Source organism: Cryptotermes secundus, unplaced genomic scaffold (genome assembly GCF_002891405.2).
Source record: "Cryptotermes secundus unplaced genomic scaffold, Csec_1.0 scaffold116, whole genome shotgun sequence".
Taxonomy (NCBI): domain Eukaryota; kingdom Metazoa; phylum Arthropoda; class Insecta; order Blattodea; family Kalotermitidae; genus Cryptotermes; species Cryptotermes secundus.
The window spans coordinates 1950377-1969948 of record NW_019732857.1 but is presented as its reverse complement, the minus strand read 5'-3'; the positions used below and the strand labels follow the sequence as shown (position 1 = coordinate 1969948).

Genomic DNA, 19572 nt, shown 5'->3' with positions numbered 1-19572 from the left:
ATAGAGCCATATTTTCTTGACTTCATCATTAGTTAAAGGTGAGTGGTAAGCTTCAAGCCCAGGCCGCTTTACCCCCGGGGAAAATCCCCTGTACTCACCGGATAGAAGGTTGGGTGAACCCTAGATCCGGTCTGGAAAACGTGGAAAAGAGGTACTTCTTAACTCTAACGGGGCTCGAACGCCGACTCCTCGGTCGTCCAGCCCGTAACCGGACGCTATAGCGACTGCGCTATCCCGGCTCCAATTAAAAATGTATAATATATATTAAATAATTTGTTTCTAACTTTTATTTATAAAGCCCTTTGTTAGTCACAGATTTATGACTAGATACACGTAAATATTATTTTAACATGATGGAAAGGAGCGTCTTCTTCAGCTGTAAGATGAGCTCAAATAATTACGGGTCTTTTCGTATCAGACTAAGCGAATACATATGAACATCCTACAAATAGCATGCTTATTGAATACCCAGAAGCCAAGATGGATTTTACATTGTTAACTTATAGTAATGGATATGCTCTCCTGCAAGACGACTGAGAAAGCGTAGGAAAATACTCTAAAACTTAATAAAATGAGTTTCCATACATGGATATCTTTTAATCCAATGGATCCGATATTTTTGTTATTGCTAGTGGGGTCGGACTAAGTCCCTTGTACTGCGGCCACTTCTGGCCTATTGTACCAGACCCAGATGATAGGTGAGGGTGATTGTGGAGCAATTGGTGGAATGAAGATTGGCAGGGGAAAACGAAGTACTCGGAGAAAGCCTGCCCCAGCGCCACTTTGACCACCACAAATCCCACTTGACCAGACCCGGGATCGAACCCGGGCAGCCGTGGTGGGAAGCCAGCGACTAACCGCTTGAGTTATGGCGCGGCCCAATGGATTCGATATGTGTCAGACCGACTTGACGGAAAGCGTCCGGCTCTTCCTCCTGATTTCGCGATCAAGAAAACTAATTGCTCATTGTATGTAGGAATTAGGTGAGTGTCTGTTATAAAGAGGGTTTGTAAGTATTTCAGAGAGACCAAATATTATTATGAAAAGTGCCGTTTGATTCTTTACATGTGTACAATTTTCCAGTTTTAAATCAGCACTTGTACTCACGTTCGAGTACAACACAGAAGTATCAATGTAGGTCTCTTAACGCAAGAGGATAAGGCTATGTGTGGCACCGAACCAGCCAGTGTTTTTGTGTGGCTAACTATATTTATTGCAATGCAAACAACATATATGCATCTTGAGTCTACGTCAGTTCTGAGCCGATTTCCAGGAGCTATATAGAAGCAATGTCTGACTTCCAAAAAATAAAAATGTAAAGTAAAATAAAGCAACATAAATGTTTTTGCATGATTATATGATTTCAGATCTTTTCCAATGAACAGCTGTGGTCTCATGGCGTGTCCCATTCATGTCAGTATATTTAACAACTTAATCACCGATATTGCTTAAAGCTATCGTTTTATAGCATGAAAAATTTAGAAAAACATATTAATCCTTTCCGAATATTTCAGTCTAGCTTACTAAGTTCTTACGACTCATAATCTCGCTCGGACGCATAACGTAACAAAATAAATTAATATTAAAATTCTAAGGCTCGGCGGTATTGAAACAAAGGTCACCATCCTGCCTTATGCATTCCATGAAATGTGCTGTTTACCGCACGTAGATGTTAATGTTTGATACAAAAGTTATCATGCCTGCATATAATATTCCGTTGTCACTAACATATGAAGAAGCAAGTTATGATTACAGATGTTCCCATATCGTTGTTTTATATTCTTAAAAGCTTTAAAAGAAATAAAATGTTCTTAGTGAATTAAAACACTCACCTGAAATGGCTAGGTGCTCCGATCTCCGAAATTCTCAGATCACCATGCGTGTACTGTATTGTTAGTGGTATGAAATTGAAAAGTGAGATCAGGAGCCGGTGGCTTCCAAACCGAACCGAATTAATATTTGTAAAAATGTTCAAAATGTTCCCTCCCTCCCCAATAAAGTACAGGCACGTTGCCAAAAATGTTTCATTTCTCTTGGAATTGCATGGCATGTGATAAATATCTGTCTACAAATTAAACTGAATATAAAGCTCACTGTCTTCTTTTATTTCATTTCCTTCGAAACCCCGATGTATATGTACCAAACTAAAAGACATGACATCACAGAAGATCGTAATCTTACCAACTTCTCTGAAAACTTTCATAAACTGAATGTCCTGTAATAATAATTCGAAAGGAGAAATTTTATGGATTTATGGACTCCTTCCTTGTAAATGACAGGAAATTAGGCCGGTCATAATACAGGCAGATACACTTTGTCCCTTATTCTAGATGTTTCCTTGCTAATGTAATATTGTCACCTCTAATAGGACATATATCCCACAGCTAAAATATTACAACGCTAAAATATCCTTACCCCTATATCCACGTTATATACATGTATAAATGTAAAGGTAGAGGTAAAGTTCCTGTGCTTAATTAATTAAGCATTATGCTATGAAAACATATGGGAAAGTTTAGTTATAGTTCCACCATTCTTGGCCTCGGCACTGGATGAAAGTGAGTGGTAAGCTTCACGCCTCGGCTAATTAACGCCCGGGGAAATCGTCCCCGGTACATACTGGATAGGAGGCTCGGTGGGTCTCAGAGTCTTTCTGGGATACAATTCAACGTAGTCCATTGGAAGTCAACTGACGTTCAGTAGGAACATGTCGCCTCATTCTTGAGGGTCGAAGAATTAGCCAAACAAGAAACCAGCATGAAGCATGCCGTTTCCAACTGATCATTGTTAATCGTACAACCATTTTACGGTAGATGCTCCGAGCTACTGACGTCGATAAGTAAACAGTAAATAACTGTAAGTTATAATTCCGCTCTGAATGAAAGATGTGTTTGTAAACTACAGGGTGTTCAAGCAAGGAGGAAACTTCGCAACACCGTTGACCGGACCCAATATTCCTCACAGATTGCTGCTGTAACTGTATCGGCGCGCGTTTATCAGCGCTAATGACTCATTCTGCTATCAGCAGTTACAGCAGCAATCTGTGAGGAATGTTGGGCCGGGTCAGCGGTGTTGCGAAGTTTCCCCCTTAATTGAACGAACTGTATTTTACGATGCGAAGCATTCTGTTGTATCCAACGTCGAACGACTGTTGTACTGATATTGTTAACAGCATAGATTTAAAATAATATATAGGTTCACCATTAGTAATATGATCTTCATATCACACATCGTGTTCATCAGTTGATAGACTCAGATGAATTTGAAACAACACATATGGACTTACGTATTCATGCATCAATTTTCAAAGTTATAAGCCTATGATATTTTCAGAAAATGAATAATATTTTATGGCACAAAATACATCACTTCACTTAGATTTTGGGCCGGTAAGAAGTGCATATCTCGTCGGCACTCTAACGGGAGTTCTTGGAGCAGCACTGCTAGACGAAAGAGTTTTCACTAAAAATTTTACTATCTGATGATCATAAATTGAAGACAATCACATCTTATAGAAGAAAATATACAAACGTATATTTATTTCTTCCATCTTTTTTTCAAAATATGTTGCAATCATATAATTATTGACTAATATTTAATAAATATATTTATATCAACGTGAATGATCATTTCTGTTCCAAATTCATAACCAAGTCTATTTAGTATAAGTATTTCAGTAATTAATCTGAATATAACCCAGTGCAGAATTATTACACACAAGCAACGGCCAGATAGGCCGATGAACATTGTGTGGCTAACATAATCTGTAACATTGTCACGAAGGTATACCTTAATGGTAAATGTTTCGGGAATTTTTACCTCGTGGAAATACCGCTTTCAGTTATACGTGCTATCATCAGAAAATGTTTTCTTACCCGTGGTACTGTCTGATGATTCACCAGTACAGATATGAGGGGTGAGGTTGCGCCTTGCAGTTGACGGCTCCAAAACACTTTATACCGTTGAATGGGTAAGTCCGATACAGGGGGTTCCCAGCTGAGCTCTCCCCACAAGGTGCCGTTCACTCTCACCAGCGAACCGACGGATAGCTTCAGCGGTGGGCCAGGTGGCTTCGGAGCTGCCGGAAGCAAAGCAGTGAATATCCTGTACTAAGTTTATTACTACTAGTCTTAAATGCTGCTCCATTTACTCTGAAAGTCAAGTTGTCTTGTGCGTAATCAAGCACCATGTGATGAAGAGGTGTGGGAGGGGTGGAGATGCAGAGAACTCCACGCGTTTTTAACTTCATTCCTAGCCAGGCGTGTGAGCATAACGACCCGGCAGCTTGGCCCTCGGGAGAATTCGGCACCCATTAATTAGATGGCTGGATGGACCAAAAGCCAGTCTGAACATGTGGCAGATGAAAAATCTCAGGACATGTTGGGAATCGAATTTGAATCGATATGTTTGGGATCATATGAAAATCTATACTAAAGCCACAGGAATAATTTTCATGGATGATCCCGCCCTCCACGCCTCCCTCGAACTGTTACGTTCCCTGTCTTATATACGTACTTCCTTATGTTACCCTTCTAGCATTCTATCCACTCTGTTTAGACGAAATGTTGATAGTTATAACTACGTGAAAACCGTCGATAATAAGTCTTTGTCTTTATGAGGGGGCTGGAGGGGAATACCGCATTAGGCAGAGAGGGGGAAGCCTCGCTCGCAGTCATCCCCACCATCCATGTCACTTCTTTCCCCGGAGAAACTATGTTTCAGACATAACAGGTGAGAGATAAAGGTAAAGTTGACCCTGTGTTTAACTAGTTAAGCGCTATGCTATGAAGGCGTATGGTGGAGTGGATGTATAGAGCCACATTTTCTTGGCCTCGGTACAAGCTGGATGTGATTGGTCAGTTTTAGCCCCCCGGTACCCATTGAACAGGAGCTTGATGGGACTCCAGAGCCGGTCTGGAGGACATGGAGAATGAAAATTCTTGTTGCCCCCCACCGGGACTCGAACTCGGACCCGTTGGTCCTCCAGCCCGTAACCAGTCGCTATACCGGCTACGCTATCCCGACTCTTCTAACAGGTAAGAGGTAAAGTCTTAATTTGTTTTGGTGTAAAAACAAGACACCCGATATAAAACATCTTGGTAACGAGGTTGTGAACAGAGCTCAGCGTTCTCTTAGAAAAGTGGACGTGAAAAATCAAACAGTGAAATACTAATTTGGGTATATCCTCTTATTCAGAACGAATACGTTCCTGAGACAACGCCAAATGTACTCTAAAAATATATGTATACATTCCTTTAATCAAATGTTAGCATGAATTTTAAACGGAAATAATTTTAAAAAGGAGAACATTTTCAAAATGATATAGAACCTTAATTATCTGAAAAGTCCTGGATATTTAGTTATATTTATAATAGTATACTGCACTTTATAGGGTTACAACTGCACTAATATCTGCTGCTATCTAAAGAAAATATTTTCTTTATAGATTGCCTATTAAATTTCCTCAGAAACACCTAGCCTTTGCAATTTTCAACTGGCAACATAGCAATGTAGCAACCATCGTTTGCTTCCCCACTAAACGGGAGAAATGCATTTCATTAAGTCACTACATGACCAACTGTAGCAGTCGGCATTTTAGTGACTTCGGCTTCGAATGCAAAATGAACTCTAAAATACGCTCTATAAATGTATGAAACAGCTACTACTTCGAAAATAACACTCTGCATCCAAATTTCCTAGTAAATTTTGTAATCACCCTTTGAATTAATGTGCAACTGAATATGATTCTGGTGATCTCAAATGCAGAAATTTGGAGAAATCTCCCTCAGTCACTACAGCCTTCTATGTATTGTACCCACACAGGAGATATCGAAAATATTTTCTCTTGTTATTACCATCAGAAAAATGTTCATGCCTAGCACCGACTTCATTAATAATGGCACAAACAAGTAAGAAAGAAGGCACACCCAAAGCAGAAAATAAAACTAAAACTGAATCGAAATTCCGAGTGTTCACTGAAGGTAAATGAAATCAAATCGGCGCCAGGCTTGAATATTCCGTTCGACTTGTATATGGAAGAGGATTTCAAGTTTCATGTTTACTCTATTCCGAGAAAAGAAATTAATATATGAAGATAAACATTTTACGGAGGTGCCAGGACTCAGTAACAGCCGAGAGCATTCCCAGATTTGCTGTAATCCAGGCAAGTGCTATTTGCAGTGCAATAGGTTTGTCGAGTATGCTAGTAGTATGCACTGTCCGCGAGCGACTACGTGGAAGAGGGTCTGAGACATCCGTCTGAGATGCTCACCGACTGGCGGAAGCTCTGAAAAGATCTCTTCATACAGTCTCTTATTATGTGAAGTCCATATTTGTCATCAGAAGGAAAACAAATAGATATTTAGCACGTGGTCATGTCGGTATTTCACTTTCAAGAAGTTAAGGTAAAACTACCCCTGTAACAGGCCGTGGAGGCCCATAGGGTTGTGAGACTTCGAGGCTCCCACATTTTCTAGACGATCGGCTCACAGACGGTTTAAGGTTGTCAGTCTTACATGCCAACCACCCTTTAGCCCCCGGGAACATTCCTGGTACTCATTTCTATTAAAGGCTGAGTAGACCCCAGATACATGTTGCGTCTGGTAGGATTAGATCAAGTGAAAAATCCAGTAATCTCATCGGGAATCGAAACCGCAACCTTCCGGCTTGTAGCGTAGTGCCTCAACCGACTACGCTACCGCGTGCCCCTATTTCACTTTACCAAGTATAATTTTAAGTGAAATGTAATTTTTTTTTTTTTCAAAATGAGGTGCCTGTAATGAAAGACGATTGACGTATACGAAACGAAATAAATTCCAAGTGGTGTGGCCTAATAATGAGCAAGTTTATTCTTACGTTATATGTGTGTGCAGGGGGGGGCACACCGACAGAAATTCTATGTGGGTTATTTAACGACGATCTCATCATCGACTACACAGTGCCGGCCGACAGACTTTACACCACTTTTCATGCACAAATTACATCTACGATGCTGAAACTGAAATAGTTAAGCATACCAACTGAGAGCGTGAATGGAGCGGACGGTTCAGAAAATCCTCGCGTGCCGTTTGCGCTGATCGCTGCCACGCGGAACTGGTACCAGTGTCCTGGACGGAGAGAGTTCTTCAAGGTGACGTTGGTTCGCGACGACCGGTGTCTGGGTACCCAGTTGCTGAGGCGAGCAGTCGTGAAGTGGCGTCCCACATGATGCCTCTCTTCCAGCAGGAACAGAACCGGACTGCCATATCCCGCCGGTTCTTGGGGCTCTGCGGACCACTCCACTACCACAGTACGGCCTCTCCGTCGCTCCGTTACAGAGAGGTTGGTCGGGATTGGTGGGAGACCTGCATATCCAAAGATGAGATTGACTGGTCAGAGATAATATGACATTAATTTCTACGGTGCACTATGTCACTGCTTCAAATCCGGAAATTATATGGCGTCGAATGGGATAAGAAGATGACCGCGAATTATGAGGGGAGGATATGGAAGAAAGTATCTTAGTACTCTCGTGGAAAGAATGAAAATGAAATGAAAATGAAAATTCTTAGAATACTCTATTTAGTCTTCCACCATCCTAAGCTATGTACCGGCTCGCGTGGCTTCACTATTAGTTTCGAATGCCGTCTCGGAAAAGCTAATTTCGATTACTGGTCAGGACAATACTGTTACCTCCATGGAAGAAAGTTCTTGTTGAGAAACTAAGAGTCGCTGAACCAACCAGGAAAATCTCTATCATTTTAAGTACTCCAAATATTCTTTACGCTTTCACAAGAGGTCGCCACTGATTCTTTGCTTGACCCAGGTAAATTCAGCTCATATTTTCAATCGCTTTTAATATTTTCCTCTCATCTACACTTAAGCCTTCCATTCCTTTCAGCTTTTCAGACTAAAATCTCTCCCATGCGAGACAGATTCCCACTAGTTTCATCACACTAACAGTATCAGGTAAAAGTACAAATTATGAAGCTTATCACCATGCAGTCTCTGTTCCTTCCTCCCTCTTACATTCAAATATATTCGTCAGCAACTTTTTATCAACGCATTATTAATGTGACCTAGTAGTTATTTTACAATGAGAAATTCTTAGACTCCAGCCCTGACAGTACCTATCAGTGTACGCGATTGATTATCCGATATATTCCGACCAAACTACCCTGCATATTTGAATGTTATCTATTTCCCGGATCCATAGAGCAAGATATATCTTCGTGGCAACGGACCCTCTTACCCAAGTCGCATTAAAATCTCTACAGAGATAAATAAATTTTCCAACAGATCTTCTGGGGCTGTATACATAAATGCATTAACATTTATGCTTTGAAGCAAGCCCGGAGCCTTGCCGCTGATCTCAACATAAATAATAATAAACTCCTCAGATATAAAGAAGGCTAGCGAGGACAGGAGTACAGGCAACTTCCCGAACGTCGTATATATCGAATATACGTCAGACAATGTGCAATGCCCAACATAATATTAATATTGTAATGTGTTAGAGTGACTCGACAGTGGTTTGGATTGACGATTGGATTTATTGACCACTTACAGGTCGTAACTATACATATAACTATAGCACTGTCGCTAATTTCCACAATTTACAAATCACTACAGCACACTATACGTTTTTCAGTCTGCTTTCACTAGTCGTTTCCCGGTAATGGACCTTAAATATGGAGATTCGTCAACTGGACCGACAAAGTTTTCTCTTCACAGACTCCAGTAAAAGTGACTCCTTCCTTACAACTGACACGGCACGGACCGCATATAAAACACAGTCTGTCGTTGTACTCCAAGCTTCTCCGTGGAGACGTGTTTGTTTTCAAAGGCGTTACCCAGTAGTGGCTATGGTACATTTGCTTATATCGGGATCGTTGCCTACTAACGGATATTATTTCGTTTTTCGTTTTGAGGTCGTTCCCCAGTAACAGCTCTACACGCTACGTTATATTAAATAAGCCTTTACAAAATCAGTAAATATATACGATGACATGAAAGAAGTGATTTAAGCTGTATTCCGAGAGCTCATATTTTTCGCTTCTATGGAGAATTGAATGTGATTAAATACGATACAATTATCACTTATTATAACGTACGTAGATGGTTTTTTGTAAACAGTGTGTCTCAGTTACAATCCGAGTGCAAATCTTAGTATTAAAATTCAGGTTTTAATCAATGAGCCGTTATCATCCGGACTGCACAGTGAATTACGTGAAATTGGATGACGTCTTGCTTGTGTACTTACTTCGTTACAGTAATACACAGACCCAAATATCTCTGTTAATTCGAGATAATATTACTATTTCTGCCAGCTATTCCACTGTACCGTTCTTCCTTCTTTAGTCCTGATATTCGCGTTAGTCAATCTGACATTTAATTTTAGTGCTATGAAGTTGTTTAAGAATTCATATCAATGTCACTAGGCTAAAGTTCGAGTTTCCGTCGAAGCAGGAAATGAGAAATTTTCTTCGAAAAAGAAAAACATGACGTTTTTAACTCATGCTTCCCCATACATTCAATAGACACACAATGGCAGTCTGCGTACACAAGAACTAAGAGAATGCAAGTCAAACAGAAGTAGCTTCTCTTGTGATTTGAGGTAGCCAATAAAATTTCAAAGTTGGATTTATTAATATTCTTGAGTTTGTATATTTTAGTTCTCTTCTCCTTGAAATAAGTTTAAAAACATATTTTCTTTATATACTGAAGTTTATACAACCTACGTTTGTTCAACCACATACAAACTTCAAATGATACTACCTAACACCTGTCATTCTGTAAGTGCAAGATTGATGTACCGTGTTCCTATATTTCAATACAATGAGTCTAAACCAAATTTCTTGTTCAGTTGGGGCAATCATGAGGAATGGAATAATTTTGTTGTTGCTGCTTAGTGCAAGATGTAGAGTTTCTGTAGAAGCGGGTGTGATTCCAAACTTAAAAACAAAATTACAAATCATTACCGACGGCATTATTCGTGATGAAACGAGATGGAACCTGATGGATGTGCTACTATGTCAGCAGCAGAAGGAAAGTCAGCTGACTACAGTTATGGCCGGAGAGCTTCCAGTTTCATCAACATTAATTAGTTTAAACATTCTTCGGGACATTAGCAGCAGACATCCAGTGGTCTTGTCACGTCACAGATATCCGCCATCGGTCTTTACAGGAAAATGTGACATGGACGAGTCCTGCAGACCGATAGGAAAGGCCACAATTTTCATCCTGTTTGTTTCTATAAATGGGACCAGCGCATTTTCTGAAACTCTCAGAAATCTGAAGCACTTCATTTATTGGAATTCCAGGGCTCAATTCATTTTACTATTATTTGAAACATGCCACAATCTGGGGAAGGATATAAGTTCGGTTTTTCATATTTGCTGGCAAAATCGGATACTCAACGTGTTGGTGTTTTGCGTACAAGAGAGAATTGGATCAACAACAGGGGACGATATACGTGTATATTCGTACAACCCTTTCAACCAGCACACAAACGCTACTTTCCTTGTTCGGCTAAGTTTCAAGTCAATTAAGAGTAAGATGTGCAAATATAGCCGGAAATTTCTGTATTTAGACAAACTGCGGGGTTTAAATGGATATCTTTTGAAAGTGTCAATGTTCGATCATCAACCAAAATCAATTTTAAATGTAACAGAAGATGGCAAAGTCTACAACATCGGAGGAGAAGACGGAATTTTTCTTTTCGTTTTAGCTAAACACATGAACGTCTCTCCTATAGTATCGACACCAAGAGATATGGTGGACATGAGTTTCCGTCGTCCCGATGGGAGAGTCACTGGTTCTACTGGAGACATTGTTTATAACAGAGCCGATGTATCATTTAATTCACGTTTTCTGCGGTATGATTATATGAACGATATTGATTTCACATATCCACATGACAAAGAAGGTTTCTGCATTATTGTTCCTAAAGCTAGGCAGGTACCGGAATATTTGCGTCTGTTTTTGCCATTCAGTTCTGTCCTCTGGATTGCGTATGGCGCCACTGTCATGGTTACAGCAACTTTCTGGTATTGCACTGAATTTAAACTTACAGGGTCAGCAAGCTATACCAACGCCCTCATAAACACATGTGCTGTGTTCCTTAAGGTTCCTCTCAGATCTCTCATTTTCCAGAAATATGGAAGGATATTTTTCTTCACATGGATGTATTCGTCAATGGTACTGACTTCAGTATATAGAGGTTTTCTGATTACTTTTCTCGTTACTCCCCAGTTCTATAAAGACATCAACACTCTTCAAGATTTTGACGAATCAGGGTTGAGGCTAGTGATGTTCCCAGGCATAAAAGATAGTGCTCTTCTTGACACGCTCAACCCTCTACGTGTTCGTTTGAACAAGAAGACCGTCATAACAACACAGAACTTTTCCACATGCCTAAACAACTTGATGCGTTACAAAGACAGGGGATGTGCTTTCAATAAGTTGTCGGCCGAGTGGGCTGTAAGGCAGAAAGAGCACTTTAATAATGGAGTGCCTCAGTTGCATGTTATGGGAGAGTGTCTATCATGGTACGTTGAAGCTTATGAAGTTAGTCGTGAAAGCCCGTTCCTGCCTTATTTTAACATATTAATTAGTAGGGCTATTGAATCAGGATTGTTCAAAAAATGGAGAGACGATGTTCATTATAACGCCGCTCAAAAGCAAAGCTGGAAATTTCCTGCTTCTAACCAGAAAGTAATCTTGCAATTGTCACACTTTCAAGCGGCTTTCTCTAGTTTAGCTATAGGACTCTTCGCCAGCATACTTACCTTCCTATGGGAAATTAGAATATCTGCTTTTTCTCGCCGCCATTTTGAATATCGGAATCAGAGAGTGTGAGAATTCAAATTAAGATATAGCAACGTGTTTCAAAGGAAATCATTCTTTTCAATCACCTGTTAATCTAGTTCTTTTCCATACTTGGTGTAAAACAATTTTTGGCATTAAAATTTAGATCAGATATATATTTTTAATTGCCATAATTTGCATTTTAATTAACATCTTTCGCGTTTGTGCCAAATTTATTCTAAATACCTGTATTATTTAGGCATTTGACATATATTTATTACTTAGGCTTATTGTAGACCAAGAAGTCCTTGAAATTTAAATAACTATAATCCTGCATGCACTTGACGAACGTAACAATTTCAAATTCTAATATCTTGCACTTTGCAGTGTTGCATTACTCCATGTTTCTGTCTCTCACATATTTTGTTCTACTCGTAAGAAATGTGCTCTTAAAACTTTTAAAATAGTCCAACTACATATACCACCTATTTTAATATTAGAAACTTTTCGTTTTCCCAAAAACGAGGCTACAGAAGTAGAAATAATTAGGAATTTTCAGCTTTTTTTTCCATTAGCAGGAAATCCTACTACAGGTAGAATATTTAACTATGTGGCGAAATTTAATTAGAAATGTGAACGAACTATGTAGTTTGTGACACAAAACACTTTAATTATGCGTGGCTTATGGTTTTTGAACTAAGCCGCTTCGAATGTCGAGGGTTCCAAATATTTCGTCAAACCGTGAAATTTCCACCTTTAAGGTTAATAACTTCGGAGTGGGTATATCAACTCTTACGTATGTAAGATTTGAGGCTTTAACGGCGATGACTATGAAGATTGCCTTCTTCTAAGTTGCCACTACGTGTAGGTCTTGAGTGAACCGACGTTTCGGAAGAACGTATCGCCTCCATCTTCAGGGTAGAAAAATCCGCAAGCAAGGAACCAGCGTGAGCAGGTGGCTGCAGTCTGCTTCTGTGACGTGTTACTCATGCAATTCATCACAAGCAACTACTCAGCTTTCTTGTTACAGAATGCAATTACAGTATTTCATTGAAGAGTACAGTGTAAGCCTGTATGTAGAACGTAATTTTATCGTTTCTGTTGTGTTACTATGCTTGAATATGGAAAATATATGACGAAGTTGTAGTTGGTAAATATGAATACGTTGTTTATTTAATAAATACAAGGTGGTTCAAATATGACCGGGAATGATTTTTTTAAACCATAATTGCCAAACACTTACTTGCACGTGTCAGTCTTCAACGTACTCCCCTCCGGAGTCAACACATTTTTTCCAACGTTCTGGAAGCATCCTAATGCACTTTTCAAAAAAGGCTTGTGGTTGGCGGCGTATCCACTCCTGACCACAAATCAGTCCCGGTTATATTTGAACCCCAGGTATCAGTGCAATGCCCATTTATTTTCGTCACATTTTAAAATACGTAATTTCCTTCAGTAATTTTTCTGACACGACTCTCAATAAAAGAATTACAAAACAATGTTTGACGATACCAGTAACAACAATCAACAGAGCTGCAATTGTTGCTACAGATTGGGTTAAGGAATACGTACATTAGCCATACTGAAGGATACAAGAGTATATGTTGTTATAGTAAGATACATTGTATTCCAGCATCCTGTTGCTCCGATTACATTGGTCGCGCGGTCTAAGGCATGAAATGTTTTCTCCCCATCAATCACTGGGGTCATGGGTTCGAATCCCACTCAAGGCATGAATGTTTACATTTATTCTCTGTCGTCCTGTGTAGGTAGCGACCTTGCGATGGGTTGATCCCCGCCCAAGGAATCTTACCGACTGTCTATATAATTCAAAACTTTAAAACACAGGGCAAGGTCCTCAAGGGCTGTAGCACCCACAGAGTAGCAGTAGTAGAAGCCTATTACACTGGCCATCCATTTAATTCGTAAGGGCACTATTGAAAGTGCAACGTCTTAGACTTTTGGTGTTAGTTCAACGAAATATTTCGACCTTATAACTTCATCATTAGATAGATAATTTTACGTAATTGTTGTACTGTATTTTTTCCCCAGTTCACTTAAAAAAATGATTTAAACTATTTACGGTTATAGTCGAATTTTGTTCAGTTGAGAAAGGGAGTAGTTAGTTCCATTAATGTTAACAAAATTTCTTAAATTGTCCCTTCGACTGGAATTCAGCCTTTGATATCCATTTCTCTATATACATGCGTGCTACATATTCCACTCATCTCATCCTTCTTGATTTAGTTTTCACAGAAAATTAAATTAAGAGCATACTACAAGCAGTATCATTACTCAAATCAATGTTATTCTACTTAAAAAAGAAAAATTATTAGGGATGTGACGCCTTGTACTGTGTTAGTAGAGCATTACCACCTTTTCGGAGAAACCTGTTGCCTTCGGCGACAGACTCAAACTACACTGAAGATGGAGGCAGCGTTTTAGTACCTATTTATCAGACTACACAGCATCACTTCCAAGAAACCCGTGATTTTAATATTCATCGCCGTTGTAACGTCAGATCTCAATAATAAACGCAGTCAGACTTACCTGGGACGGTGTCAAGACCTTGGGCACGCTGACAGGTGATTCCGCAACTATGAGAACAGCATTTGTCAGTGCTAGAGCATTCTGGATCGCTGTGGCAAGCTTCAATGCATGCTGCGTCGAACAGGGACAGTGCCGAGCCGTTTGGACAGAAGCCGGGCTTGACATAGTCTGCCGACAGACAAGTGTCTATACACTGGAACAGAGAACGCCAAGTTTAACGTTTCGCTTGCCACCTGCACACCGCAGGCAAGCACACATATACATCACATGCAACAGATGGCAGAGAACCGATGTCACTGAGGCAATCTGCGATATTCCATGGTAACATATTACACCACTCACTCCGAAGGAGTGGTAGTACTCAAGTAGGTTTATTGTCTGGTTATTCAGTAATTTCATGTGTCTGTGTTAGCTCCTGAGGTTAGAGAACTATGTACCGAAAGGCGTAGGAGAAAGTCTCCGCAGACTATTCTAAAACATCATGTCAGCATCTTCCTAAAAGTCTGAAGGAATGACGAAAAACTTAGACAAGAACCGGAGACCTCCAGTGTGTAAATCACACACTCTCATTGTCCGACCACATTCTTTGGTGCGTAATAACAATGAGAATGTTCTTCAACATCTGGAGTACTAGAAATATCCCATTGGTCCGTGTTTAGAAGTCCCGAGTTCGATTAATATATCTGCACTAACAATGAAGGTAAAAATTAGTAATAAAAACTCTTATTATGATCATGTTTCTGGATCATAGCACCACGTACATGTCCGCTGTATTGCCGAAGTTTCTGAGACGTTTCGAAATGTAGGCAACACAACCAGCATCTCCACAATGTAATCACTCAGGAACAGGGCCAATATTACTAGCGAAGGGAAATGAGAGCCACATATCAACAACCAGTCTCTCGGTATAATGGCAGTCACAGGACATGACAGCAGAACCAGCCCATGAACCAGTAGATATAGTTTTTCGTTGTCTACATCTAGTGAAATGTAAAAAAGGTAAAGCTATCCCTGTAACAGGTCATGGAGGCCCATAGTGTTGTGAGACAATCGGCTCACAAATGGCCGTAAGGTTGTCAGCCTTAAGCGCCGGCCACACTTTACACCGCAGAAAGATTCCTGATACTTTTTTCTGTTAGAGGCTGAGTCGATCCCAGAACCATAGTGCGGCTGGAAGGATTAGGTCAGTTGAAAGAATCCACCTCATCAGGACTCGAACCCACGACCTTCCGGCTTGTATCATAGTGCCTCAACCAACTACGCTACCTCGTGCCCCTTAAATTGTCCCTGTGCTTAACTAATTAAACACTATACCATGTAGGCTTATGGGGGAGTGGATGTATAGATCCACATTTTCCTGACCTCGGCATTAGTTGGAGGTGAGTGGTGAGCTTCACGTCCCAGCCGCTTTACTTCGAGGAAAGAGCCTCAGATACCCATTGGATATGAGCTTGGGTGGATCCCAGAGCCGCTCTGGACGACATGGAGAAGTGAAAATTCTTAACCCCATTCGGACTCGAATTCCGACCCCTCGGTCGTCCAGCCTGTAGCCAGTCGCTACACCGCCTGAGCTATCCCGGCTCATCTAGTGAAAGCCTAACGAAATGTGCTGATATGAAAATATATACTGAGGGCCCTACTTAAAAATTTACGGCTATTCTAATTTCAGCATCAATGGTCACATCTTTACTACATAATGAGTTACAGGTTTGTATATAAGAATAAAACAAACAGAAGAGCTGTTAATAGCTTCTGTATTGTTCCTTTTTTACAAGATGCACTTATAATGGTCTCCATGTTCATGAACACATAACTCAGCTCTGCGTGGAAAAGAAATTCATAAACGTTCGAAGATTTCAGGCGTCATAAGTATGCTTCATTTCACGTGCAAATTGTTGAATTCGACCCTGCAGCGCTTCTCCAGTGCCAACTGTGCTGACAGAGACTCTGGTTTTCAAATTTCTCACAGAAGTGAATAGAGAACATTCAAGACAGGTGAGCGTACAGGCCTACTCCATATAATTTAGTAAGAAGATGGGTTTCAGATGGATTCTACGTCACTACGCGACAGAAACAAGATATACTCGACATGTCCGTCTTTCAGAATATGACAGCAAGAGCTCACATTTTCTAACAATAACTTTATGAGGAAGACTCTCAGGGTGCATATTAATATGAGCGCTTTCATTTATTTCTATGCACAGAAACAAACGTGTAATATATGGCATATTATAATGAGACAGCCGTGTAAATTATGTGTTATGCGTAAATATAGTTTAACCAGAATATATTTAATATTTTCTGAAGATAAACCATCCCCATTATGAGTTAATTTTAAGCGTTTACTGATGCACTTTCATTTCAAAGGTGAGAAGGTAACATTTCTGGAAGGAATAAGGATTTCGTGTGACTGAAATGTTGCTGTATCGACCCAAGACGATTGCTAGGCAACGACGAGCTTCTGAAGATCCTTTTGGGAGGGAGAGGGACTTCGTCAGTGACTTGTGGTCGAGAGGAGATCTGTTCCGGCTATCACACAGAAGCTACCGAATGCTGAGGCGTGTGTTAAAGCAGCAAAAAGCGGAGTATAGGCCCATAATTTTAATGGATGTTAAGCATTTCATTCGGCATAAAGAGCTTTCATAACTCCGGGAACCGTAATGAGTACAGTAAAGTCTTATAATGTTAGGCGTCGGAACACTTGGAAGTGGAAGAAGAAGAAGAAGAAGAATGGAAATGCACTTCCTTCTGATTACTAACATTTCATTTGCCAATTATGCAAGCTTAGCCACCTCTGTGGTCTAGTGGTCAGAGTTACTGGCTACAGATTCTGAGGTCCGGGTTCGATTCCCGGCGCTACCAAATATTCTGAGAAGTAGTGGCTCCGGAATGGGGTCCACTCAGCCTTGTGAGGACAATTGAGGAGCTATTTCAAGGAAATAGCGGCTCCGGTCTAGAAAACCGAGATTAATGGCCGTGGGTATCCGTGACACCTTCTATCCGCAAACGTTCACACTAATTTCGTCGACAAGTGGCGGTCGCTCGGTCGGTATATTTCGCTTGCGGACTACAGGCCACGGAGTTTGTTTTTGTTTGTTTTTTGTTATTATGCTAGCTTATAACTTGCGTCATTTGTAATTTAATACACATTTATTCGTAAAATGGCCTCTCAACTAAATCACGTATATACACGTACATACTCTACACAAGTGATTTAAGACTAGGAACTAATTAATCGTTCCAGCCTAAACAGAGAGCAAGAATTTGCTCCAGAAGGTTGATAATTTATAGAATATCGACATGGAATAATCCCAGGAAGATTCTGCAATGAAGTCAAATGTTTTGTGCTATAGTTTGGAATGAAATCACCCAGAAGTATTCAATTTAAAGGAGAACAGAAGGTCACGAAGTCTCTCCAGCAGTTTTTCTTATCTGGAGGCCCATTCTTTTTTTATTATTGACGAGAAGTTAGTCCGAAACGGGGTGACAACATCCTTTCATCAAAAACTGAGGAATTCTGTTCAAATTCTTGTAGAGATGTAGCAAGTGGACTATGATCAAGACAATAAGCAAGCAGAGAAAGGAAAATAATCGTGTTCAAATACCAAATCAACTTGCTATACCAAAACGTCAGATTTTAATACCCGAAATTCATAGCAGTTTACGATGATATCCTGATACACTTTTCTGGGCCTGTTCTAGAAAACAGCCAGAAACATGGACGGTGGGTCTACATGCACAGAGGGAGTCTGGGCCTTTACAGGGAAAATTAATTATTTCTTTCATCGGGTGATTGTCAAATTAGTATACCATTAAAAGGTAAATAATTCTCCAAATTCACTGTGCTCCCCCGAGACACATTTGTATAATATTATATTAGTATATTAGGTTATATAACCCAATATACTAATATATATATATATGTGTGTGTGTGTGTGTCACGTGTTCCTGCTGCGCCATCCACGTCACAATATATATTGTCACGTGTTCCTGTTGCGCCATCCACGTCACAATATATATTGTCATTTGTGCGGGTGACTTTTAAGATGAGATTTGGTTTGATAACTGGATTTATTGGTCACTCCTTGTACAATCTCTCTTTTTTCTTTTCTTTTTTTTTTCCTTGGCACTACAGCCCCATTGGGTCTAGGCCTACCTCAATGAACTCCGTTCACTTCGGTTTTTCTAGATCTTACACATTCGGTAGGACTCCTTGGGCGGGTGATCAGCTCGTCGCAAGGCCTCTACCTGCACACAAACACAGAAAAACGCATACACACAAACTAAACATCGATGCCCTGAGTGGGATTCGAACTCACGATCCCGGTTTCCAAGCGAGGAAGATAGTACATGCCTTAGACCTCTCGGCTACCGTGACCGGCTACAGTTACTGGTAATCACAATAAATTACAATAAATCACAATAAATCTTCAGCCGAACACTTCGTCATTGACTGCCTGGGGCTCACTCAATTCGGATCTACGACGACTGTCTTGCCGTCATTGGTTTCTGGTTATATAGCCTCGGGTCGTTCTCACGGAAAACACGTCCATTGCCTAGCAATGGACGTCTATTATTGTCGCATATTGTTCTAGTCTCTACCTCGCAACGGGCTGTTTACCCAGAATCTGTCTCTGCAGGAAGGTGATGTCTAGCAATGGGTCTGTATGTCACAATATATTATTTCCATTTGTTTGTTCATAGGTTTAACATTCCTTTCCCAGAGATACGCTCTTCCAATTCACTTTCAGAAGGGAATAAATGACATGGAAGCCCCATCCATCCCGCCACATTCTTCTTCACGTAATAAATGCACGGCAGGTACGGCTAATCGAGGCCACATGCAATTATTTATAGGTTCAGCCTTTCTCCGATAGTAGCACTTCTTGTTCGTCTCTGGGCCCTCGGGAAATACGACCCAAGATGTGCGGTTTCGCAGGCGAGCTTGGAGCAAGTTTCTTTTTTCCCCATGATTCAATAGACAGATGGTCTGTATTAGGCATGGCAATTCAACTCCGCGTCTGTGTCTGGCGTGGGAATTCGATTCCGCGCCCCGTGACCGATATAGGAATTCAACTCCATGATCTATGTCCGGCGTGGGGACTCAGCTATGCGATCTGTGTCCGGTATGGTAATTCAACTGCGTGATCTGTGTCCGGCGTGGGGATTCAGCTACGCGATCTGTGTCCGGTATGGTAATTCAACTGCGTGATCTGTGTCCGGCGTGGGGATTCA

At 40.5% G+C, this 19572-nt stretch overlaps 1 protein-coding gene across 1 annotated transcript in view; it reads right to left on the bottom strand.

The window, feature by feature from the left end:
* The window catches only part of LOC111867763 (anosmin-1), a 65699-nt gene that overhangs the window by 18195 nt on the left and 27932 nt on the right, over positions 1 to 19572 (bottom strand). Inside the window, exons 2-4 of the mRNA XM_023857903.1 lie at positions 14338 to 14530; positions 7017 to 7343; positions 3876 to 4078 (exon numbers count right to left, since the gene is read on the bottom strand). Coding sequence (XP_023713671.1) covers positions 3876 to 4078; positions 7017 to 7343; positions 14338 to 14530 — 723 coding nt within the window. The remainder of the gene's footprint in view (positions 1 to 3875; positions 4079 to 7016; positions 7344 to 14337; positions 14531 to 19572) is intronic.